The sequence below is a fragment of the Cricetulus griseus genome, chromosome 5, assembly GCF_003668045.3.
Source record: "Cricetulus griseus strain 17A/GY chromosome 5, alternate assembly CriGri-PICRH-1.0, whole genome shotgun sequence".
In the NCBI taxonomy this organism is placed as follows: Eukaryota; Metazoa; Chordata; class Mammalia; order Rodentia; family Cricetidae; genus Cricetulus; species Cricetulus griseus.
In genome coordinates, this window is record NC_048598.1 from 186,125,962 (window position 1) to 186,147,286 (window position 21,325).

General features: G+C 46.4%; 1 protein-coding gene across 3 annotated transcripts in view; it reads right to left on the minus strand.

The window, feature by feature from the left end:
- Nucleotides 1-21,325, minus strand: part of Evl (Enah/Vasp-like) — a 143,137-nt gene that overhangs the window by 40,051 nt on the left and 81,761 nt on the right. For 2 of the 3 annotated variants that reach the window (XM_027416374.2, XM_035445582.1), the window contains exons 1-2: nucleotides 12,608-12,739; nucleotides 8,916-9,084 (exon numbers count right to left, since the gene is read on the minus strand). In XM_027416374.2, coding sequence (XP_027272175.1) covers nucleotides 8,916-9,050 — 135 coding nt within the window. In that variant the 5' untranslated portion in view covers nucleotides 9,051-9,084; nucleotides 12,608-12,739. Of the gene's footprint in view, nucleotides 1-8,915; nucleotides 9,085-12,607; nucleotides 12,740-21,325 lie in introns of those variants that run through there. The other variant, XM_027416377.2, reaches the window with a different exon arrangement.

Here is a 21,325-nt window from a genome sequence, read left to right on the forward strand (position 1 = left end):
GGAGAGGAGGAGAGGAGGAGGAGAGGCAGAGAGGAGGAGAGGCAGAGAGGAGGAGGAGAGGCAGAGAGGAGGAGGAGAGGCAGAGAGGAGGAGGAGAGGCAGAGAGAGGAGGAGAGGCAGAGAGAGGAGGAGAGGCAGAGAGGAGGAGGAGAGGCAGAGAGGAGGAGGAGAGGCAGAGAGGAGGAGAGGCAGAGAGGAGGAGAGGAGGAGAGGCAGAGAGGAGGAGGAGAGGCAGAGAGGAGGAGAGGCAGAGAGGAGGAGAGGCAGAGAGGAGGAGAGGAAGAGAGGAAGAGAGGAGGAGAGGAGGAGAGGAGGAGAGGAAGAGAGGAAGAGAGGCAGAGAGAGGAGGAGAGGGAGAGAGAGGAGGAGAGGCAGAGAGGAGGAGGAGAGGCAGAGAGGAGGAGAGGCAGAGAGAGGAGGAGAGGGAGAGAGGAGGAGGAGAGGCAGAGAGGAGGAGAGGCAGAGAGAGGAGGAGAGGCAGAGAGGAGGAGAGGCAGAGAGGAGGAGGAGAGAGAGGAGGAGAGGCAGAGAGAGGAGGAGAGGCAGAGAGAGGAGGAGAGGCAGAGAGGAGGAGAGGAGGAGAGGAAGAGAGGAGGAGAGGAGGAGAGGCAGAGAGAGGAGGAGAGGGAGAGAGGAGGAGAGGCAGAGAGGAGGAGAGGAAGAGAGGAAGAGAGGGAGAGAGAGGAGGAGAGGCAGAGAGGAGGAGAGGCAGAGAGGAGGAGAGGAAGAGAGGAAGAGAGGAAGAGAGGAGGAGAGGCAGAGAGAGGAGGAGAGGGAGAGAGGAGGAGGAGAGGCAGAGAGGAGGAGGAGAGGCAGAGAGGAGGAGAGGCAGAGAGGAGGAGAGGCAGAGAGGAGGAGGAGAGGCAGAGAGGAGGAGAGGCAGAGAGGAGGAGAGGCAGAGAGGAGGAGAGGCAGAGAGGAGGAGAGGCAGAGAGGAGGAGAGGAGGAGAGGAAGAGAGGAGAGAGGAGGAGAGGCAGAGAGGAGGAGAGGGAGAGAGGAGGAGAGGCAGAGAGAGAGGAGGAGAGGCAGAGAGGAGGAGGAGAGGCAGAGAGGAGGAGGAGAGGCAGAGAGGAGGAGGAGAGGCAGAGAGGAGGAGGAGAGGCAGAGAGGAGGAGGAGAGGCAGAGAGGAGGAGAGGCAGAGAGGAGGAGAGGCAGAGAGGAGGAGGAGAGGCAGAGAGAGGAGGAGAGGCAGAGAGGAGGAGGAGAGGCAGAGAGGAGGAGGAGAGGCAGAGAGGAGGAGGAGAGGCAGAGAGGAGGAGGAGAGGCAGAGAGGAGGAGGAGAGGCAGAGAGGAGGAGGAGAGGCAGAGAGGAGGAGGAGAGGCAGAGAGGAGGAGGAGAGGCAGAGAGGAGGAGAGGCAGAGAGGCAGGAGAAAAGAGGAGAGGAACAGATAGAGAGAAAAAAAGAAAGATGGGAAGCGGGCAAGGCCCAGCTTTTAAAAGGGAACACAGTGAATGTGCACAGGCGGTGCTCTTAGTGGCTGCAGCTGAGGACATAACCTGTCAGGACCCCAAAGGGCAGGCCAGCACAGATGCCTGAACACTGACAACAGCTTTCTTCTGAATCTCTTTTCTGAACAGTGCCCCTCAGAGATAACTACATTCTAGCTTTTATCACCACCGATAACTCTTGCCAATTCTTAAACTAGAAATGGATTAATAAGGCATACAGTCTTATTTCTGGCTCCTTCCATCTAACATAATGTCTGTGAAATTCATCCACTTATCTCCCTGGCCCCATGAGTAGCCAGGGTCTTGCTACATAGCCCAGGCTGGTCTGGAACTTGCTATGTATGTAGCATGAAGTTCAAACTTACAAACCCTTTGTCCTGTCCTCCCTGGTAGTGGAATTACAGGCATGCACCAGCACTGTGGGCTATACAACCCATTTTAACTGCAGATAACTTTTCCACACTCTTGATGATGAGCATCTGAGTTGGTTTCTAGCCCTTGGCTATTTTGCTCTCTGAATATTTTGGGGAAAAGGGTTGAGACAAGGTTTCTCTGTGTATCAGCCCTTGCTGTCCTGGAGCTCACTCTGTAGACTAGGCTGGCCTCGAACTCACAGATCCGCCTGCCTCTGCCTCCTGAGTGCTGGGATCAATGGCATGAGCCACCATGCCTGGCTCAAATGTTTTTATTTTTAGTAGATACAAGTTCTTGATCCTTTGGGCCTTTATCCAGGAGAGAGGGATATAGTCTGTGTGCATTTAGTTTTAGTAGCCTTGGTCAGAAAGTTTCTGAGGGAGAGGGTACTAATTTCCACTCTCCTGAGTTACAGATGAGAGTTCCACTTGGCCAGAAACACTCGAGGTTGTTTGGCTTCTGAATGGCACTCTGGGTTGTGTGGAGTGCTATCCCAGGGTAGTTTCCATGACAATGGCTGAGCGCCTTCCTCAAGCATCTGTCACCACTGTCAGCTTGTCACTTCTGTCCACTGCTCTTTTGGGAAGTCCCTGCTCAAGTTATTTTGCTTTTTAAAAGTTAATTTTCAGCTTTGCATGTATCCTTCCTGCTTGAATTGCTCTGCTATGTATTTTTTTAGGGGAGGGGAAGTATTCTTTCCCAGGCTGTGGCTTGCCTTCCCATTCTCTTAGTGCATTTTAAGGAAACTCCTCAGTGTTCATGGAGTTCAGTCATAAGCTGTCCTCTATAGCTAATGCTTCTCTTTTCCAACTTTTTTTTTTCAGATTTATCTAATGTGTTTCCTTGCATGCATATCTGTGTACCATGTGAATCTGTAGTGCCAGTGGAGGTCAGAAGAGGCTATCATGTGCCCTAAAACTTGATTTACAGATGGTTGTGAGCCACCATGAGGATGCTGGGAACTGAACCTCAGTCTTCTGCAACAACAGCAAGTGCTCTTAACCACTAAGCCATCTCTCAACCCCTAGTTACTGCTTCTTAATGTCTGGTCAAGAATCTCTGTTTTCCCTAAAGTCATGAGAAGAATTTCCTATATGTTCTTCTCAAAGTTTTACTGGTTTCTGAGCCCCTCTCCCATGTTTCTTTCAAGATGGGCCTTGCTACATTGCCTAGGCTAGCCCTGGATCCCTGGTCTGACGCAGTCCATCCACCTCAGGCTCCTGAGTGCCCAGCTACTGTTTGCCTTTAGTGTTTAGGCTGAAATAGTTGTTGAGGTATGGCATAAGCATTTATTGAAAAAAACATCTTTTCCTTGCTGACCATAAAGATGCCTTGTCATAAACCAAGGGACCACAATGTGTGGTTTTACCCAGCCTTTCCTTAATTTATGAGTCTGCTACTTGAACCTAGTGCCAGTATCTTCCTGCCTTAATCCGCAGTTTCATAGTAAGACCTGGAATAAGACAGTGCAAACTGCCATCTTGGTTCTTCAAGACGATCTCAGCTCTTTCATATGAATCTTAGAAGCAAACTACTAGTTTCTACAAAACACCCACTATAATTTTAAATAGGTGAGATTTTGAAGAAGTGACATCTAGTGACACCAGGGCCTCTGTTCATGAACACGGGCAGTTTCCTAGTAACTTGGCTGCTTGTGTCCTCTTGGCCACCTTAGCAGCTTCCAGTGTACAGAAGGTGTGTGGCTGCAGTGAGATTGGTTCCAAAGCCTTTGAAATTTTCTGACAAGCTTCCAAATATCATTTGAAACGGTTTCATTTTATAGTTATTTACTGCTAATACATTAAAAAATACTGGTGTTTGCCAAACTCATTTAGCATAACAATATTCATACATATTTATAGTAATTATAGTACCATACTAGTTTGTAGGCAATTTGGACTCTCTTCACTATATGAAACTGTTTATTGTATTTATTTGTGCGCATATGTGTGTGCATTCATGTGCCATGGCACGAGCATGGAGTGAGAGGACCAGTAGGAGTCTGTGTTTTCCTCCCTCCATGTGGGTTCTGGGGATTGAACTCAGGTCACCAGGCTTGCCGGAAAGTACCTTGACCTGCTGAGCCATCCTGCTGGTGCTTCTCTACACTATTAGATCATCTGGGATGAAGGACAAGTTTATTGCCCCTCTTCCTTGTCTTGTTCTTCTGGAGTGTAGGGCAAGCATAGTGAGTAGAGGTTTTGTTGTCTATAGATACTATTTGCTAAATTATCCTTCCCAGTTTCCTCTTACTTTTTGTCATGAAGGGATACTCAATTTTACTAAACGCCTTTTCTAATTTATACAGTTTCCCCTTGTTCTGTGAAGTTAATTTTACATTCCTGTAATAAATCATATCACTTGTAAGGAGTTTGAAATATTTATTTGGTTCAAGTCATTAATTCTTTGGCTTGTGGTTTTCTGTTTTGTAATGCTCTCATCGTAGTGATTTTTAATGTTTATGGGGTGATAGGAATAATACCCTTTTGATTTCTGATATTCACAATATGTGTTTGTCTTTAAAGAAATCCCTTGACTACTCTCATTATGAGTTTATCAATTTTATTTTTAAGGAGTCAACATTTTCACTTCAAAGAATCAAGATATTTTACTTTCTTCTATCATTCATCCACTTTATATTGTTATATTTTATATAATTAGATTTTCATTAAAAATATTTTTATGTGTTTACTGTGTGTGTGAATGCCACACGTGTAGAGGAGGGTGTTGGACTCCTTGAGGCTGGTTGTGAGCCACCTGATGTGGGTGCTGGGAACAGAACTCGGGTTCTCTGCACTAGCAGTAAACACTAATGTCTGAGCCCTCTCTCCCAGTTAGTTAAAAAAAATTATGGCTTTCCTCCTCCTACTTTGGTTGGATTTAACTATCTGCCTAATTTACTGAGATAAAAAGCATAGGCCACCAATTTTAATAATACTTCTTTTGTTATATGTACATTTATAACACAAAATTTCTCCTGTGTACTGTTTTAGCAACTCAGTACTTCACTACTGAGCAGGACAAATTATTCTCTAGCTGACATTTTCATTTCTTGTCTGTCCCATGACTCGGTGAGTCATGTACTACTTTTCATAACTACTGACTGCACAACAACAACAAAAACAAATGTGGAGATTGTATTAGTTATCTTCCTGTCGCTGCCTCTGGTGTGATTCCTCTGTGGTCAAAGACTGTGTTCTCAGGGCTGCAGAGACGGCTCAGCAGGTAAAGGTGCTCGTTATGCAAGTCTTGCAATGCTCGGCGCCTATGTAAAAGCGGAAGTAGTGAACCAAACTATTAAGTTATGCTCTGACCTTTGCAAGAGTGGTGACATGCACCTACCCACAGTCTCACACACCAAATACAGTCAAAATAATTATAGAAATTTTAAGAGAATACACTCTATATGATTTTGATCCTTTTTCATTTTGGTGTGCTCCAGAGTCTAGCATAAGGGCTAAGATGGTACTTATTTTGTGGTCTGAATGGAAATGACCCCCATAGGCTCATAGGGAGTGGCGTTATTGGAGGCGTGGCCTTGTTGGAGCAGGCGTGGCCTTGCTGGAGAAGTGTGTCATTGGAGGTGGGCTTTGAGGTTTCAGAAATTCAAGCCAGGCCCAGTGTCTCTCTCTCTTCCTGCTGCCTGATGATCCAGATACAGAACTCTCAGCTCCTTCTCCAGCACCATGTTTTCCTGTGTGCCCCATGCTTCCCACCATAACAATAAGGGACTAAACCTCTGGACTGTAAGCCAGCCCCAATTAAATGTTTTCCTTATTAAGATTTTGCTGTGGTTATGGTGTCTCTTCACAGCAATAGGAACCCCAACTAAGACACCTTGTAATACTGTAGAGTTGTTGGCTGCAGTTTCCAAAACATAAATCAGGTCAAGCTGATTAATAATGCTAAAAAAAAATTCTTTATTTTCACTCATTTCTATCTGCTTCTTCAGTATGCTACTTGGAGGCATGACTAGAATTTCCAAGTAGGCTTCGCAATTAGTCTGTTTCCTGAAACCTTTAGATTGGTCCATTTCTGCTTATATATTTAGAACGTACATTATTAGACGCATTCAAATTTAGGGCTGCTGTGACTTCTCTTCTGATGGAGCCTCTTATTCAAAAGGTCAGTCTTTCTTTGGAATACTTGTTGCCTGTCATATCTGACATACATACTGGCTACCAGCTAATTACGGTAGTGTTTATAAGGTTTACAGTTTCCTAACCCTTCACTTTCAACCTTTTCTCGTCAGGTTTATTTTAAAAATAATTCCCCAGCATTTGGCAGGACTGATTAAGGTACTTTCGAAGGATAAGCTTATTTTAAGATGTCGCACTTTCCACATAGGAGCTCATAATCACACTGTGTGCACGGTTTATTTTGGGGAGTGTAGGAGTACATGGGAGTGCCTTTCCTGTTTTGTTTTTTCTCTTTCTCTTTCTCTTTCTCTCTTTCTCTCTTTCTCTCTTTCTCTCTTTCTCTTTCTTTCTTTCTTTCTTTCTTTCTTTCTTTCTTTCTTTCTTTCTTTTTTCTTTCCTTTTTCTTTTTCGAGGAAGCTCTTGAAACACCAAATACTGTTTAACATGGTTTTGAGGCTTCTGAGTAAAAATGATCTAAAAGTCTTTTGCAAAGAAAGAAACTTAATGGTAGCGAACAATCTCTCTGGCCACTGTGCTAATGGCTAAGATCTAAAAAGCAATATAGAACCCACAGGCAGGTGAGGACTCTGAGACCCAGATCTCCACCCGATGGCAGAATAACGCTCTCAAAGCTTCTGCCATGTACAGCTCACCTCTTCTGCTCACAGCGCAGCGCACAGCATCTTCTAACAGTATACATGCTGCTCGTCTGTTTTCATTACTTATTATAACGAAGCACCAGAAGCAGGCAAAATTTATAAGGCAAAAAAATCTATTCTAAACAGTACAAGAGGTTTAGGAGCCACCAAATGGTGTGATGGGCATGGAAAATTTGCTACAAGTCATCAGCAAAGGGCTACAGCTATGGTTCACCGGCAGGGTGCTCGCCTAGCATGCGCGAAGCCTCTGCTTAGCTTACCATGCACGGGACACTGAGGTTCCCAGCCTCAGCCCCAGAAGAAAAAAAAAAAAAAAAAAAAAGAGCAATCACTTAGGGATACCCTCTGTAATGCAGGAATAGTAGCAGGAAATGGACTTCCTGTCAAAGGAGATGCTAAAGTCCACACGGGAAAGGACACACGGCAAAAGTTCAGGGTTAGGCAGCCTACCCTAGACCAGGGGTCGAGAAGTGTGTGTCTGTTTTGTCTAAAAGGGACACAGACTCTGAAACTTACTAGGGCTGTTTTGGCCAATGCAGAAACCTGTCCAGTGGGCAACACTTAAACCAGAACTCCAAGTTACTCTTTACATTGTTAACTTGGTTGCCGGCTTCAGAGACAGCAAGGAACCTTCTGACCACAAAACTGCCAGAAAACACTGTTTAAGGAGAGGTTTTTAAAATAATAACAGCAAAAATTACTATTATTGCTTGTATGTGTATGCCTGCACGTATGTCTAAGCACCATGTATGTCTGTTAGCACTTGGTGTCTGAGGAAACCATAAGATGACATTGGATGCCCTGGAACTGGAGTCTGTAGACAGCTGTAAGTTGCCATATGGACGTTGGAAATTGAACCCAGGTTCTCTGGAAGGACAGCCCCTTAACTGCTGAGGCATCTCAGCTGCTGGTTTTTTTTTTTTTTTTTTTTTTTTTTGGTTCTTCGAGACAGGGTTTCCCTGTGGTTTTGGAGACTGTCCTGGAACTAGCTCTTGTAGACTAGGCTGGTCTCGAACTCACAGAGATCCACCTGCCTCTGCCTCCCAAGTGCTGGGATTAAAGCGTGCACCACCTCTGCTTGGCAGCTGCTGTTTTAATAAACAACAAAACCACAGATCTAGCTTCACTGCTAGAAATGTCTTGTCAGTCCTCCCAGAGGCAACAGGGTGGGGAGCACTGAGGTACTTAGCAAGGTCACTGCAGGTAAGCACATTCATCAGACCGCTATGGCTTGGTGGTGTGGGACATGAATGACAGGGATATTACTTGTACCTGGCACAGTCATTTACCAGGAAAACTATTCCCTGCCTCAGCTGATTTGTCTAGGCTGTATGCTAGGGAAGAGATGACACCATCCTCCTATCAGCTTGGTATTCTCTTCAAAGTCAAGTCTGGGGGCTACAACCCAAAATCTCAATAGCACAGAATGAGACAAAAACATTTATATATTATATTTTTTCATTTGTCTTTCTTTTTTTGAATGTTTGGTGTGCATATATGTATGATTATTTGCATGTAAGTGTAAGGGGGGGGTCAGAGGTTGATGCCAAGGGTCTTCCTTAATTGTGTTCTACTTAAAAAAATTTCTTTTAGACAGGGTCTTACTATGAACTTTGGCTGGGCCAGCACTCACTGTGTAGACCAGGGTGATCTCATACTCGTATAGGTTAGCCCTCCTTTGCCTCCTGAGTGCTGGAATTAATGGTATATACCACCATACCTGGTGATCATTCCCTGCCTTGTTATTGGATCTGGAGCTTGCAGGTTCTAGTTGTCTGGCTAGCCAGCTTGTCCTGGGGACCCTCATCTCTGTCTCCTGAGTATTGGGCTGTCGATGGCCACCACACTTGCCCAACTTTTTAATGAATTTTGGGGACTTAAGTTCTAGTTCTCACATTTGTGTGTTTTTACCTACAGAGCTATCTCTCTAGCCCATGTGTACTGTATTTTTCAAAAAGACTTCTCATGATTGTTATTTTAGTCTTATCTGACAGAATGATTTATTTACTATTTTATTTGTCATTGTATTCTGATCTAACACAATGGGGCAGAAAAATGTAGCTTACTGTTTGCATATGACATGGGAAGTGACTCTCAGAAAAGATAATTTGCTTTTGGTCTCAGATTTGGCTACAAGGCTGCAGAGTCAGAGCTGAACCCAGACCTCTCACCAGATGAAGTGGCCTCTTTTCCCCCAGGCATGCACTGGCAGGCTGCAGCTCAGGGGTGTGAAGCTGACTCCAGCACTTACCTGCTGATCCTGTAGCTTGACCCCGACTACTCTGAAGGTGTTGCTGGCAGTGTTGTGGTAAATGTTGATCCGGCTGAATCCCTGCTGGCCAGGCTTGATTGGTACCCATTTCTTACTGGTGTCATCGTACACCATCACGGAAGCCCGCGCTTGGCAGATACTCTGTTCACTGCAGAAAGAAGGAAATCTGCAGTGTCATACCTGGCTGTGGTGGATGAATGCAGGCCCTGTCCTTTTCTGGAACAGAGGTCAAAGGCAATATCACATAAACTTGCTGCCAGAACTTCTGTCCGCAGCAGTGTTGTTCTGTGATGAGTTCGTCACCCAAAAAAGGCTACGCAAGTAGACGAGTATCTGCCAAAATACCACAGCTTGGGAGGCTCACAGCTTTTGCTTTGCAGGGAGGAGTGCTTGAAGGAAGGAGGACTTATTATTAGTTCGTTATTATAAGCCCTGTGTTAAGTCATATAATGAATCTAAGCACTGCTCACTCAAAGCTTACAAAGTGGCTGCCAATTACCTGCATCTGGTAAAGAGGAAAGAGTGGCTGAGATGCTGGAGAGGACTCCCATGAGTTTATCAGGTACCCAGGCATGGAATTTCAGACACCCAGCCAGTTCTGTTGAACTTACAGACACTTGGCAAAGTACTTTCACCTGTTCAGAATATGCAGAAGCATTCTATGGGGAGGTAAAATGTCACCACTAAAATGAGCACATGAAGACACTGGCCAGCGATTTAGTTCTCAGAGCCCAAGAATCTTGAACACAGGCTTCGTGGCACGTAAGGATTACCAAATTGAAAAGGTAAGAAATGGCTGACAATTGCTTGGAAAGGAGACCATGCAGGACAACAGCAGACTAGAAATAAGGTCTACTCCATGCAGGGTAACAACGGAGAAGTGAATGGGTAAATTCATCATAGGGACCAGACCAAGCAGGCAAGAACAATGTCACACTGGGTTCATTTTATCACAGTAAAGGCAGGGAACCAAAATATTTGGAAAAACAGCCTTGTGCCCAGCACCAGCACAGAAATGGTGCTTTGAAGGATTAGTTAGTCGGTCCTCTGTGGCTCAGATCCGGTGCTTTAGAATATGGTTATTACCTTCGGGTAGAGTGTATACAGCAAGTGTCTAATAAGTGCTCACTGGAGACTCTCAGAGCTGAAAAGAGCTCCAGATATAAGACCAATCTCCATCACATTCAATAAAGCAGTCCTGACCACACACAGCCAGCCTTTGACTAACTGGGCATTGACTGACTCTTCTCTAAAGAGGCCTGTTGGTGGCTGAATGACTGATTTAGATAGCCCTCCTTGGATTCAGTACATTCTGCTCCTTGCTTTCCAGTCACAGCCCATGGCAGCCCAGTAGACCACTGAAGAACATCTTGGTCTTCCTACCCATCACCTCATTTGCCCTTCCAGTAACTCTCTTCAACTGACTCCCTTATTTACCACCTTTTCTTCTAGAATGTGGCAGATCAAACCGGGTGGGTGTTAACTTTAGCACAGATGCCCGTGAGTCAAAAAACAGGTGACTAGGGCAGTGGCTGCTGCCTTGCAGGAAGCTTACAGATAGGAATCAGACAAAGAACTGCAAACCTTACTCAGGCAAGAGAACTTGGGGCAGCCAGGGGAGACTCACGAAGAAAGTGGTTTGGGGTTAAAGATGTGTGTTTAGCTCCTAGATGAAGCAGACAGGAGTCTAGGCAGAGGCAGAGGCAGGAACCACACAGTATGCAAAGAGCTGCAGCCCCCCAGAGTGGGTACAATGTGTCTGGGTTATCATACACTATTCAGGGGTCTTAGGACGAGAGAGAAAAGAAATAAGGCACTTGCATTGGGCTGTCATGTGCTGGATACTTTAGCGCCAATGGCAATTTTAGTTACTCTAATGATAGCCACAGGTGCCTATTTCCTTTTTTGTTCTTTGGCTGTTGTTTTTAACACTTGGGTTCAAATTAAACTTGTGGTTAACCAAAAACCCAGTTTTTTTTTCCTTCTCTCATTTGAATGACACCTTTCTGTCTCTCATTTTATTGCTACTTAAGTCTAAATGAAAATAAAAACACATTCGTCTTGCCATTTACATTGCTAATGTGGACTTTTATTATGCCTTGGAGTTGGGAGGGGGTAAAATCCTGACTGCTATGCAGCTGTCATTGATGCTGAATTCTAGCTGTTCAACTGCCTTCTCAGCTCATTCACTTGAATGACTACACACACACACTCCAAGGGTGTGGTGAACTTATATCTAACTCAGCTATCATTTGAAGAAACCTGATAGTTTCAGATTCTATTAAAAGACATTTACTAAATACATGGCTGAAATTTTAAAATAGACAAATAAAATGACTTTCTGTAAATAAAAAAGGCTTCCTATTTCCGTCTCAACAGGTCCCTGGTTAACTCAGGCCAGCATGCCCATGGCCTCAGGGCTCCATGGCCCTGACGAAATTCAATCCCCACAAAGCTGGAGAGGAATGATGAGGGTGATCTCATGAGGTCCCAGTATCTTATAGGCTTTTTATATGAACATACTCTATGTGTGTGAGTGTTTGAGGGGTTGACAGCTTTCCCCCGGGACACATCACAGGTCACGCTAAGCCGTGTGTGCAATGTCCAGTGAATGTCCCTGGCAGAAGGCAGGATGGCAGCTCAATCTCATTGCCATCTCGGCTCTTGTAAAGAGTGTAAAAATACGTGAGTCTGTAGTTTCAAAGTGCCCTCAAGACACACTCCAAAGCAAGCTTCAAACTGCACTTTTGTGGGAGAGGAGGAATACAGCATTTCATCACGAGCTGAGCAGCTGCCTCTTTCAGACTATATACCATAGACTACTTTTGAATGTTTGTTGCTATCTCGTATCTCTCTTAAAAACACAAGCAAAACACACCACACATTTCTAATATGATTTTGAAACCTAATCATGTACTTGGGAAAGGCACAGGACTTGGTTGCACCTGTCTGATTAGAGACACGTGCTCTCCTTTTCTCAACCACAGCACTTGTGTGTCCTGATTCTCAGTGTCTGTCCCCTAGACTGTGAGCTCTTGAAGGTACAGACTCTTCTTTTTCTCTTGTTGAAACTGGTCCCCAGCAGCCAGTGCGCAATAGCAATCAATTACTGAACTTACTGACTCTAAGAGTTTGGGAGAAAAGGGACCCTTGTGATTGTGTGCTAAGGGACATTCCAGCAACGCGTCTAACCCCACTTACTCTCAGAGACAGTGTGGCCACTAACAGCATCTGCCACAGACCACCGAGCAGACTCCTGTGCTTCACAAGGGGCTAGGATAGGAAGTACAACTTTGAGGATGGTCAACCACACAGAGGGAAGCTGCTGAGGCTGTCAGCTGCCTCTGCCCAGCCCAGGAGGGCACAGCAGGATAGGGATGCTGTGTGGACTACTCCCTGGGGTAAGAATCGGCAGCCTTCACCCAGAACTGATGTACTTGCCCTGCTCAGGCCCAGTGTGCTGGCTTGATGGTCTCTGTCGGACAAAACAGCTCACCACTTGGTTTGGAGGTTTGTTTTATCTTACCAGCAAGCCCATGTGGCTCAGGGGCTTCCCAGGAGGTAGGGCATTCCCTATGGAAACTGGAACAGTCCAGGCACACTGGCACAAGGTGGTCACCCTAATGGTAGCTCACGGTTTAGAAATGTAATCTTTCACTCAGAGGACACACCTAACAAACACCAGTGGGCTGGCCTTTACTCCCAGTGGCTCCCCTCCAGCTCCTTTCTTCCAGCAAGTGGATGGTTGACGTTCAGCATTAGTCCTCCGTTCTCCGAATGGCTGTTGGAGCTGGCTTCCAGTCCTGAGGATACATGGAAGAGAGTCTCCCAAGTCACCTGACTGCTCCCGGAGACTCAAACGCTGTCTTTAGTTTTGAAACCTCTCCTGACTAACTCCTGCTTCTCTAAGATGGTTATGGTGATTCATTGTTTTCAGCCTTCATCGTTTTGAGTCTACTACAGTCCTCTTCTATCAGGTTCTCTAGCTGGGGCCAAGGAAAGGCGTGATGTGTCTAGGAACCTCTGACATAATTTGTAAAGGTGAGGGTGTGTGAAGTTTGCCTTGGCCATGCCCTCAAATGGGTCCCTGTTTCAAGTCGCTTTTAAAGCTTACCTTAAAACCTGATGCTTCCCAAATGTCAGCTATTTGATTCAGCTCTCAAAACTGTGCACACTGTTAGACTAACAAGGTGCTTGTTACAAGTCCCCAGATCCCCTGTGTGCTTCTGGCTCAGTATGGGTTTCAGGTGGAGCCTGGGTCTCTACATGATTGCAGATCTTGTGCCTACGATCCTGAAGGAGTCTCCTCACAGTTCCTGCCCACAACCAGGGTTCATGGTGATCACCAGTGTGTCGAGAGGTCCTGGGTTAATGAAGCTCTGACCCTAACTACGGGCTAAACCTTAAGTACTTCAAAACTCAGCATGCTCAGCCTTCACAGTGTCTCCTGCTATTACAAAGTGCCAGCAACCCTGCCTCAAGGCCATGCTTGACACCTGAGAGTCACTTGAGATACTTACCTCTTGGATCCCCGCCCTTTGTGGCCAACAGGCCAACTGTTGGACTTCCTAAACATATCTCAAATATACTCTCTCTTGTTATTTCTCCCCCGTACCACCATGATATAATAGCTTTCTGGCTACTTTCCTATCTCTGGATTCCAGTCTCCTGAGTCCCAACATATCTCTCACGAGGTCACAGAAAGACTTCAGAGGCAGATCGGCCTGCCTCTTTTCAAGCCTCACTGGGAACTTGACCACTTACAGCTATTATGACCTCAGACAAATTGCTTGTCTGTAGCTCATCTTCCTTCAATTATCTGCTCTCCTTCCTCTTTCCTCATTTCTCTGGTGGGTTACCTGACGGAACTGAGATAGACACTGCGTCAGCATGTAAGGCACAGCCTCGGAGTGAGTGTGTTACCACCCAGTTTCTGGTAGTTCCTCAGAACCCTTCACATTCTAGCCTCCCAATTGAGCCCCTCCCCCACCTAATCTGGCGAAAACATTCAGGGTTCCTAACAGGTGCTCTTTCTGTGGCCTTTCTAGACCAGTTCATTCTGATCTGTCTAGGATACTCGCTCCAGTGGAACTGACACAAGTAATTCCCATTAATCTGTAAAGAATTCAGACACCTTATCTTTCTTTTGAGATAGGGTCTCGATGTGTAGCTCTGGCTGGTTTAGAACTCACTACGTAAACCAAGCTGTCCTCTGCCTGCTGAGTGTGGGGATTAAAAGTGTGTGCCACCATGTGTGGGGTGTTTTACTTTGCAAAAAAGCCCTAAGTTGAAGTGAGAGAGGATCCTTCTTTGAGCTCCACCCTCATGTCCCAAGCCTACCACCTAAATGTTTTCCTACAAGCTACTCCAACAGCTGTCTAGTTTAGGTCTCTCTGTTAGACAATGCCTCCTGCCAGGTTCCCCTAAGCAGTGATTTAAAAGATGTAGGCCATAGTTCCATTCCCACCTTGGGAGGACCGGGACAACAGGGCAGACCCATGGAATTTCTCTTCTCCATGTCCTGGAATTGATGTTGCCCTGCCTAGCACACTTCAGCGAGGAAGGTTAGGCTGTGTCTGGTTTTACCAGCAATGCTTGGCAGAAAAAGCATCCCCAGAACATTTGGGTCTTTAAAATGACTTCACTATTACTCAAGTAATTAAGAAAACTATTTCTTAAGATGTGTTCTTCCTACATCCAGAGGTCTGACTCAAAACTTAGATGAAGGGCTACTGCCTTGAGAAAACTCCTGTCCATTCATTCCTGCTCACTTGACAGCGGCTAAGAGTAAGGCATGCTGCCTTGCACGAGTCCGTCGTGAGGATTACGATCCAGGATCTAAACCAGTGCTACAGTGACTAACAGACACATACTGGTGTCACTCATGGCCCCAGGAGGTGTTTCTGTGTCTGGTCCCCCCACTGGAGGTCCCATGAGTATCTGATCACTTTGGAGCTTTAGAAAAGCTATTTAGAGCTGGGTGGTGGTGGCACACTCCTTTAATTCCCTCAGGAGGCAGAGGCAGAGGCAGAGGCAGAGGCAGAGGCAGATGGATCTCTGTGAGTTTGAGGCTAGCCTGGTCTACAAAGTGAGTTCCAGAACAGCCAGAGCTGTTACAGAGAAACCCTGTCTTGAAAACAAAACAACAAAACAAAAACAAAAAGCTAGGTCATATGTGCCCCAGGACTGGAAGTTTCTGGAAGTCAGGGCACATCTGAAATGCCAGACTCCTACTCCATATTCACTTGACAGAAACCAGAGCCTTTGACTTGGCATCCCAGAATTAGTGAGTGGTGGAGTGTGTGGTGACAATAAATAGGACCAGACTCTGAGGCAATGCAAAAAGCCCCGACTTGTTTGCTTTCTACATATAACACCAAAAGTGACCCTAAAAGTGGCTGAGACCATCAATAAAGAAGCCCCCTGCAGCTGGGAGTCCCCCAGCTAGGAAGTCTCTCATAAGAGCAGATTTGGTGGCTCTAGGATGGAGCAGGGGTCCTGCTCAAAAAGGCTGTGGGTAAAGCGAACAGGGGTCTTAATTCCAACCTCTCCGGAAAGCTATCACATGCTCTTAGATGGCAGAGCATCGCATGGCAAAGTCTGCAATAATTTGGTGTGCACTCAAAACCACCGCTGTGAAGTTGTCATTCCGTTTATGGGGAAATGTCACTGGATAGGAGCCCATCTGGAGGCTTCTTCCAGCCCCCCTCACTGTCCTCATTACCCTCACATGCTCCGCCTGCTCTGCTCGGCTCCCACCACTCTACTCTAGCTGCTTCCTCCAGGGTCTCACCCTTTCTCATCCTCAAAGCCGGGGTTAAGACACAGTACCAGCATGGTACCTCTCCACACGGCTCTTTTTCTTATGATGAAACACACACACGTGTGCCAGGCTGGAGTCAGAAAGCAAGGTCTAGCCCCAGCTAGCTCACCATTCTTCCACACACAGTGGAGGTGCATGGGTGCACGTAACAGAAGGCACTCGGGTAATGACCGTGCAGTGAGGTTGAGAAGGCAGGAGAGAAGTGAACCACATGTGATTAGTGCCCCGCTAAGGGCATCCTGAATAAGGAAAACATCTGTTCAGAGAAGCAGTAAACTGCCACGCGCTATGCTTTCAGGTGGACTGGGTGGGTATGCAGCTTCCTTCCAAGTGTCTGTGTATAGCCACTATTGCCTCTTACTCTTTCAACCCCCAAGGAGACATGTGGTGGGACAGGTTCTTCACCGGGGCTTGGGTCCTGTCTTTGTGGAGCATCCCAGGTGCACCAGAGAGTATCTTGGAGGTCCACTGCAAAGATTCTCACCCTCAGGCCTCACTAGGAATTCTGTGCTGGGTCTCTAAACACTGGGGCTGCTGCATGGATTGTTGTTTCTGACTAGAACCCAAGGTCCTTAAGACAGGGTGTCGGCTTGATTTTCATCCCTGTGGCTCCAGCCATTGGGACCAAATGATTGCTCAGCAAATGCATGCTGGCTTCTAGGTGTGCAGAGTTCTACTGGGTGTCCTACTTCTTGGTGTTCACAGAGCTTTCTGTTGGGGATGACAATGCACTTGGTGTCTGGCTATCTCTACTTTCTTTCACTACACTCATTTAAGACATAAACCAAGCAAACACTCTATTTACTGAGTACAAATCAAATCCGTTTCCATGCTTAGTTCTTACAAAGAAAAAAAATCAGCTACCGGTCAGAGAAAAGGTGTGGCGGTTCCTCTGCCCAGATAGAGCAAGTGCATGTGTGAACATCCTGGGTCCTAGTGCAAGATGCCGCCCGTGGAACTGTCTTGGCGGGAGAGAAGCTCTTCTAAAGAAATACTTTCCCCCGCCATTAGCTTTCAAAAGGTTAAACACCCAACCTTAAAGAATTAAAATTTCCCTAGGAACCCTCTAGCAGGGAAAAGGAAAGACTGTGTTGGTCAAAGAAGGAACTGGCCTCCTATTGGAGGTTTTTTTTTTTTTTTTTTTTTTTTTGGTTTTTTTTCGAGACAGGGTTCTCTGTGGCTTTGGAGACTGTCCTGGAACTAGCTCTTGTAGACCAGGCTGGTCTCGAACTCACAGAGACCCGTCTGCCTCTGCCTCCCGAGTGCTGGGATTAAAGGCGTGCGCCAACAACGCCCGGCTCCTATTGGAGATTTTATAGTTCTAACAAATCATCAGATTGCAGGAAAGGCCTGAGTAAAACAGTGATAGGTAACTGATGGGCCTTGACCAGGTTGGCTTAATCACCCATTCCTCTTGCCCTTATTTAAACCTAATCTGAAGATAGTGCCCTCAGAATTAATTGGAGGGTCATTGAACATCTTTATTTGTTCCTTTCCCTGATGTGGCCACAATGAACAAATCTCCTTTCTTTGCTTCTCACTACTGTCTGTTTAACCGGCATACTCAGGTGGACCTAGCTATTAGAGGAACCAAACTCATAAGGTCTCTGGTAACACCAGGGTCAGAAGCTGGTCCATTTAATGCTGCCCAAGGGATCACAGGAGCTTCTGTGAGGGAGAAACAAAGCCAACTGAGAAGGGAAGGGAGCCGGTGATGGGGGCAGTACTGGGCACAGAGCCCCTTCACTCTCTAGGAAGCACTGCTTCCCAACACCTCCTCCAGGGGGATGACAAAATCTGCATCACATTACCATGTCCTGTTCAGCAACTGAGAAACACCTGGATCAGAGTAACTGACAAACATCTGTTTTAAGAGTTTGTTTTCCAAGGGGGAGACAGGCTTCCTGAAGGACAGTGCCTGCTCATGGCTGTGCTGATGTACAAAAGGGCCTTACCTACACTACAGTCCTCGTCTTTGCCATATGATGCAAAGGAGAAAACCCCCAATTCCAACTTTTCCTTATCAGTTTGAAGCTGCTTTGAAAATGGCAAACCTACAGAGATGCAGAGCACACGCCCTTGTCCCTCTCATCTAAACTATCCGGAACTGCTAACAGTCTGGCACCTGTGATTTGTCTTGTGTGTGTGCGTGTTTTCTTTCTTTCAAATTATTATATGTATGATTACTTTGCCTGCATGCATGTGTGTGTACCAAGTATGTGCCTCGTGCCCACAAGGCCAAAAGAAAGGATCAGACCCCCTGGAACTTGAGTTACCATGTGGGTTCTGGGCCTCAAACCCTGGCCCTTTGCCAAGAAGAGCACAATCAACTTACCCACAAAACCAACTTACCCACAATCTGTGAGGCTCTAGGTTCTATGCCCAGCACAATAAAATAGGCATTCTAACATACAATTTAAACATTACTATTATACTTAAGAGAAAATATAGTTTTTTCTTTAAATCTAATACAGAATCTATACTTTTTCCAAAAGTTTTTGGAAACTTTGGCCCCAGGATCCACTCAGGCCTTCACATCTGGCTATGCTGTCTGCTTACTCTAAGCTATTAGGCTACTTTTTTTTTTTTTTTCCCCACTGATACTAATGATTTTTGTGAAGAACTTGGGCCCCTTGTTTAGACTGCCCCCCCCTCCAATTTCTGTATGGCCACAGGTTATGAGGATGATGGCATCCATCCTAGTACTCAAGTGGCACAAACATCAGGCTGCCTTCTGTTTGAGAAAGGGATTAGTCAGGGGTGGTCAAGAGATAACCCATGGAAATTTATAACCATCTACAGGGTGACTCTGCCATCCCTTAATAGGAACAGATCTGAAACAGGTTTAGCATTGGACTTCAATGTTTATTTTGTGGTGCTACTTCAGGTGTAGGTTCCTGCAGTTCAACAGTTGAGGGTAGGAAGTCACATCACAAAGCTGCTGGTTTGAATCTGCCTTCCCAGACCCTCGTGCCCCTCCTCTCGGCACTGGAGACCACCACCCCAAGTTTAGTCAATCACCAGCTCTACATGACTACTCATAGGATAACTAAATGACTAGCTTACAGGTGAGGTCCTCAGAAGAACGCAAGCTCCTGTTGATGCCGGCTAGGTCTGCCGTTATCTACCACTGCTTTTCTTTGGATAAATGTTCTCAAAGACACTCGTGTTAAAGGATGGGTCCCCACGGTAGCACTGTCAGGAGACAGTGGAGTCTGAGAAGTGGAGCTAGTGAGAAGTACTTAGAGCATTTGGCAGCATGCTCTCACAAGAGGCTGCAGGATCCTGGTCTTCTTTTCAGCTGTTTTCATTCTTCTTGGTGTGCCATGTGGATGTTCCACTGTGATGGGCTACTCTAGCCAGAAGCAAAAGTAACAGAGCACCCCAATGCTGGACTGTGACGAAATACATTTTCTTCCTCTGTATAAATTGCCTTGAGTATATTTATAGTAATGTGATGTGAGCAATCAACAATACTGGAAGGCAAAGTAAGTTTTAAGAACATAACAATATGTTGAGTATCTGGAAAGTTCCACTGTGAACTTATGAGGCAGGAGTAATAAAGCCTTGGTATAATTATAGATACAGTTTTGTGGTTTTGGCTTTTTGAGACAGTGTTTTTCTATGTACCAGCCCTAGCTGTCCTGGAACTCACTCTGTAGATCAGACTGATCTGAACTCACAGAGATCTGCCTGCCTCTGCCTCCTGAGTGCTGGGATTAAAGGTGTGCGCCGGCTGAGGCTACCACCACCTGGTTACAGATACAGTTTTGATGAAATCCTAAAAAGGTCAATCTCCTGGCCACATTTAGTGGTTTGCTAAACTACAGAAAGAAAAACAAGGAACTAGACCTGCACACAGTCCTGTGCAAACACAAAATGCCATGGTCTGATCATCCTCTATCACACTATTTATTAGGCACAGGGACAGACAGAAACGAGCAACAAACACCCTGCCCCAAGCAGCTCTAGGCTAATGGGCAGATCTGGGATAACAGACCTTTGCCGGAAAGGTGCAAAACTATCTACAGGAGGGCAGAGTTAGAGACAGTGCGTAGGGACAGAGGTTATAAACACTCAAGAATAAGAGGCCTTGATCCTAACCTGCAGTACAGTTTGGGGCAACTGTACTCCCTTGAGGAGCTACAACCGAGAGGGCAGATGTGGCACAAAAGACCTAGCTCTAATCCCAGCCTTAGAAAGGTCACCAGTGTGACCCGGAACAAGCACCTTACAGTGCTGTCTCACCTGGGGGAAAGCAAGACAAAACCTCAGAAGATGGGGATGAGATGCAACACAGGCCGCTCAACTGGAGGAATGCTTGTTACCCGGCACTTACACAGGGCAACTGCTGGACTTCTCTCCCCAGTGACCCAGTTACCAGAGGAGCCACAGAGCTTGACCAGTTGTTCTCTTGTGTTTTCTGCTTGGTGCCTGTGGAACCTGATGCCCTGCCATGAGTCACCAGGAGCTCGGTCACTTTGGCCACTGGGGATGAAGGAGGGCCAACATGTCGTAAGTTCTAGGTAATGCAGTTTCAGGTCTCAGGGAAACAAGTGAGGCTTGCTTGGTCACAAGATTCTGGGACAGATGACCTTGAAGGAAATCTCAGGGGCTCTTTGAGGCTGTGGGTAACTCAGACTGTGCAAGACTCTACACACAGGAGACCCACAGGCCCCTAAGAGCAGTGGGGACAACTGTAAGGGCAGTATCAGCTGCACAGGGGCCACTGTTCCTTCCCTACTTAGAGCAACCACAACGCCTGACACTGGACGCAGCTCCAGGGAGCAGCAGCTATGGTAGCCAAGCATCTCCAAGCACAGAGTATCAAAAAGAGAATTCAACCTACAGAGTCAAGTGTGAGTTCCCAGACGTTATTGTAGGCTTTGGAGAAATACCAGGGAACTAAAAGGACCAAAGGTCCCTGTTGTCTCAGAACTGGTGTTCTATCTAGCTGGGGTACAGGGAAAACAGTTACGCAGTATGTCAGGAGGTGATGGGTGCTTGAGAAAATAATCCTAAACATGGTAAGACCCCTGGAGACTAGAGACAGGATTGCACTGAACTGGCTCACACTGGAAGGGGCAGACAATAATTACTCATTCACATTGTATTCCCGAGGCTACACTGAGATATTGGCTACTTCCTGCTCCTCAGCCTTGTGCGAGAAACATTTTGGGGGATGTATGCTGCACTGAGTCCAAAGCCTACAGCTTCTTACAGGCTGCCTGAATTAGGCCCTGTTCCCCCAGGAACCGCCACCCACTGAGTCACAGCAGGTGCCAGGGCTTCCGTGGCACCCACACGGGTATACTAGGAAGTGCCCCAGGCCATCCCTCCCACATCCCTACTTTATCTAGCAGCTTCTCTCCGCCTTGCCCTCCACCAGTCTGCTGCCTCTCACCTGGGAGACTGAGGCAGCGTCCCAAGAAGCCTTTCTACCTCCATTCTTGTCATAGTGCCAACTATTACCCACAGTGGCAGCGGGGATGTGCTCAGGCTTCAGTCAGCTGACCTTCCCTCCAAAGCTTCTCGTAACTTTTGTGTGCACTGACAGGCTTTGTGT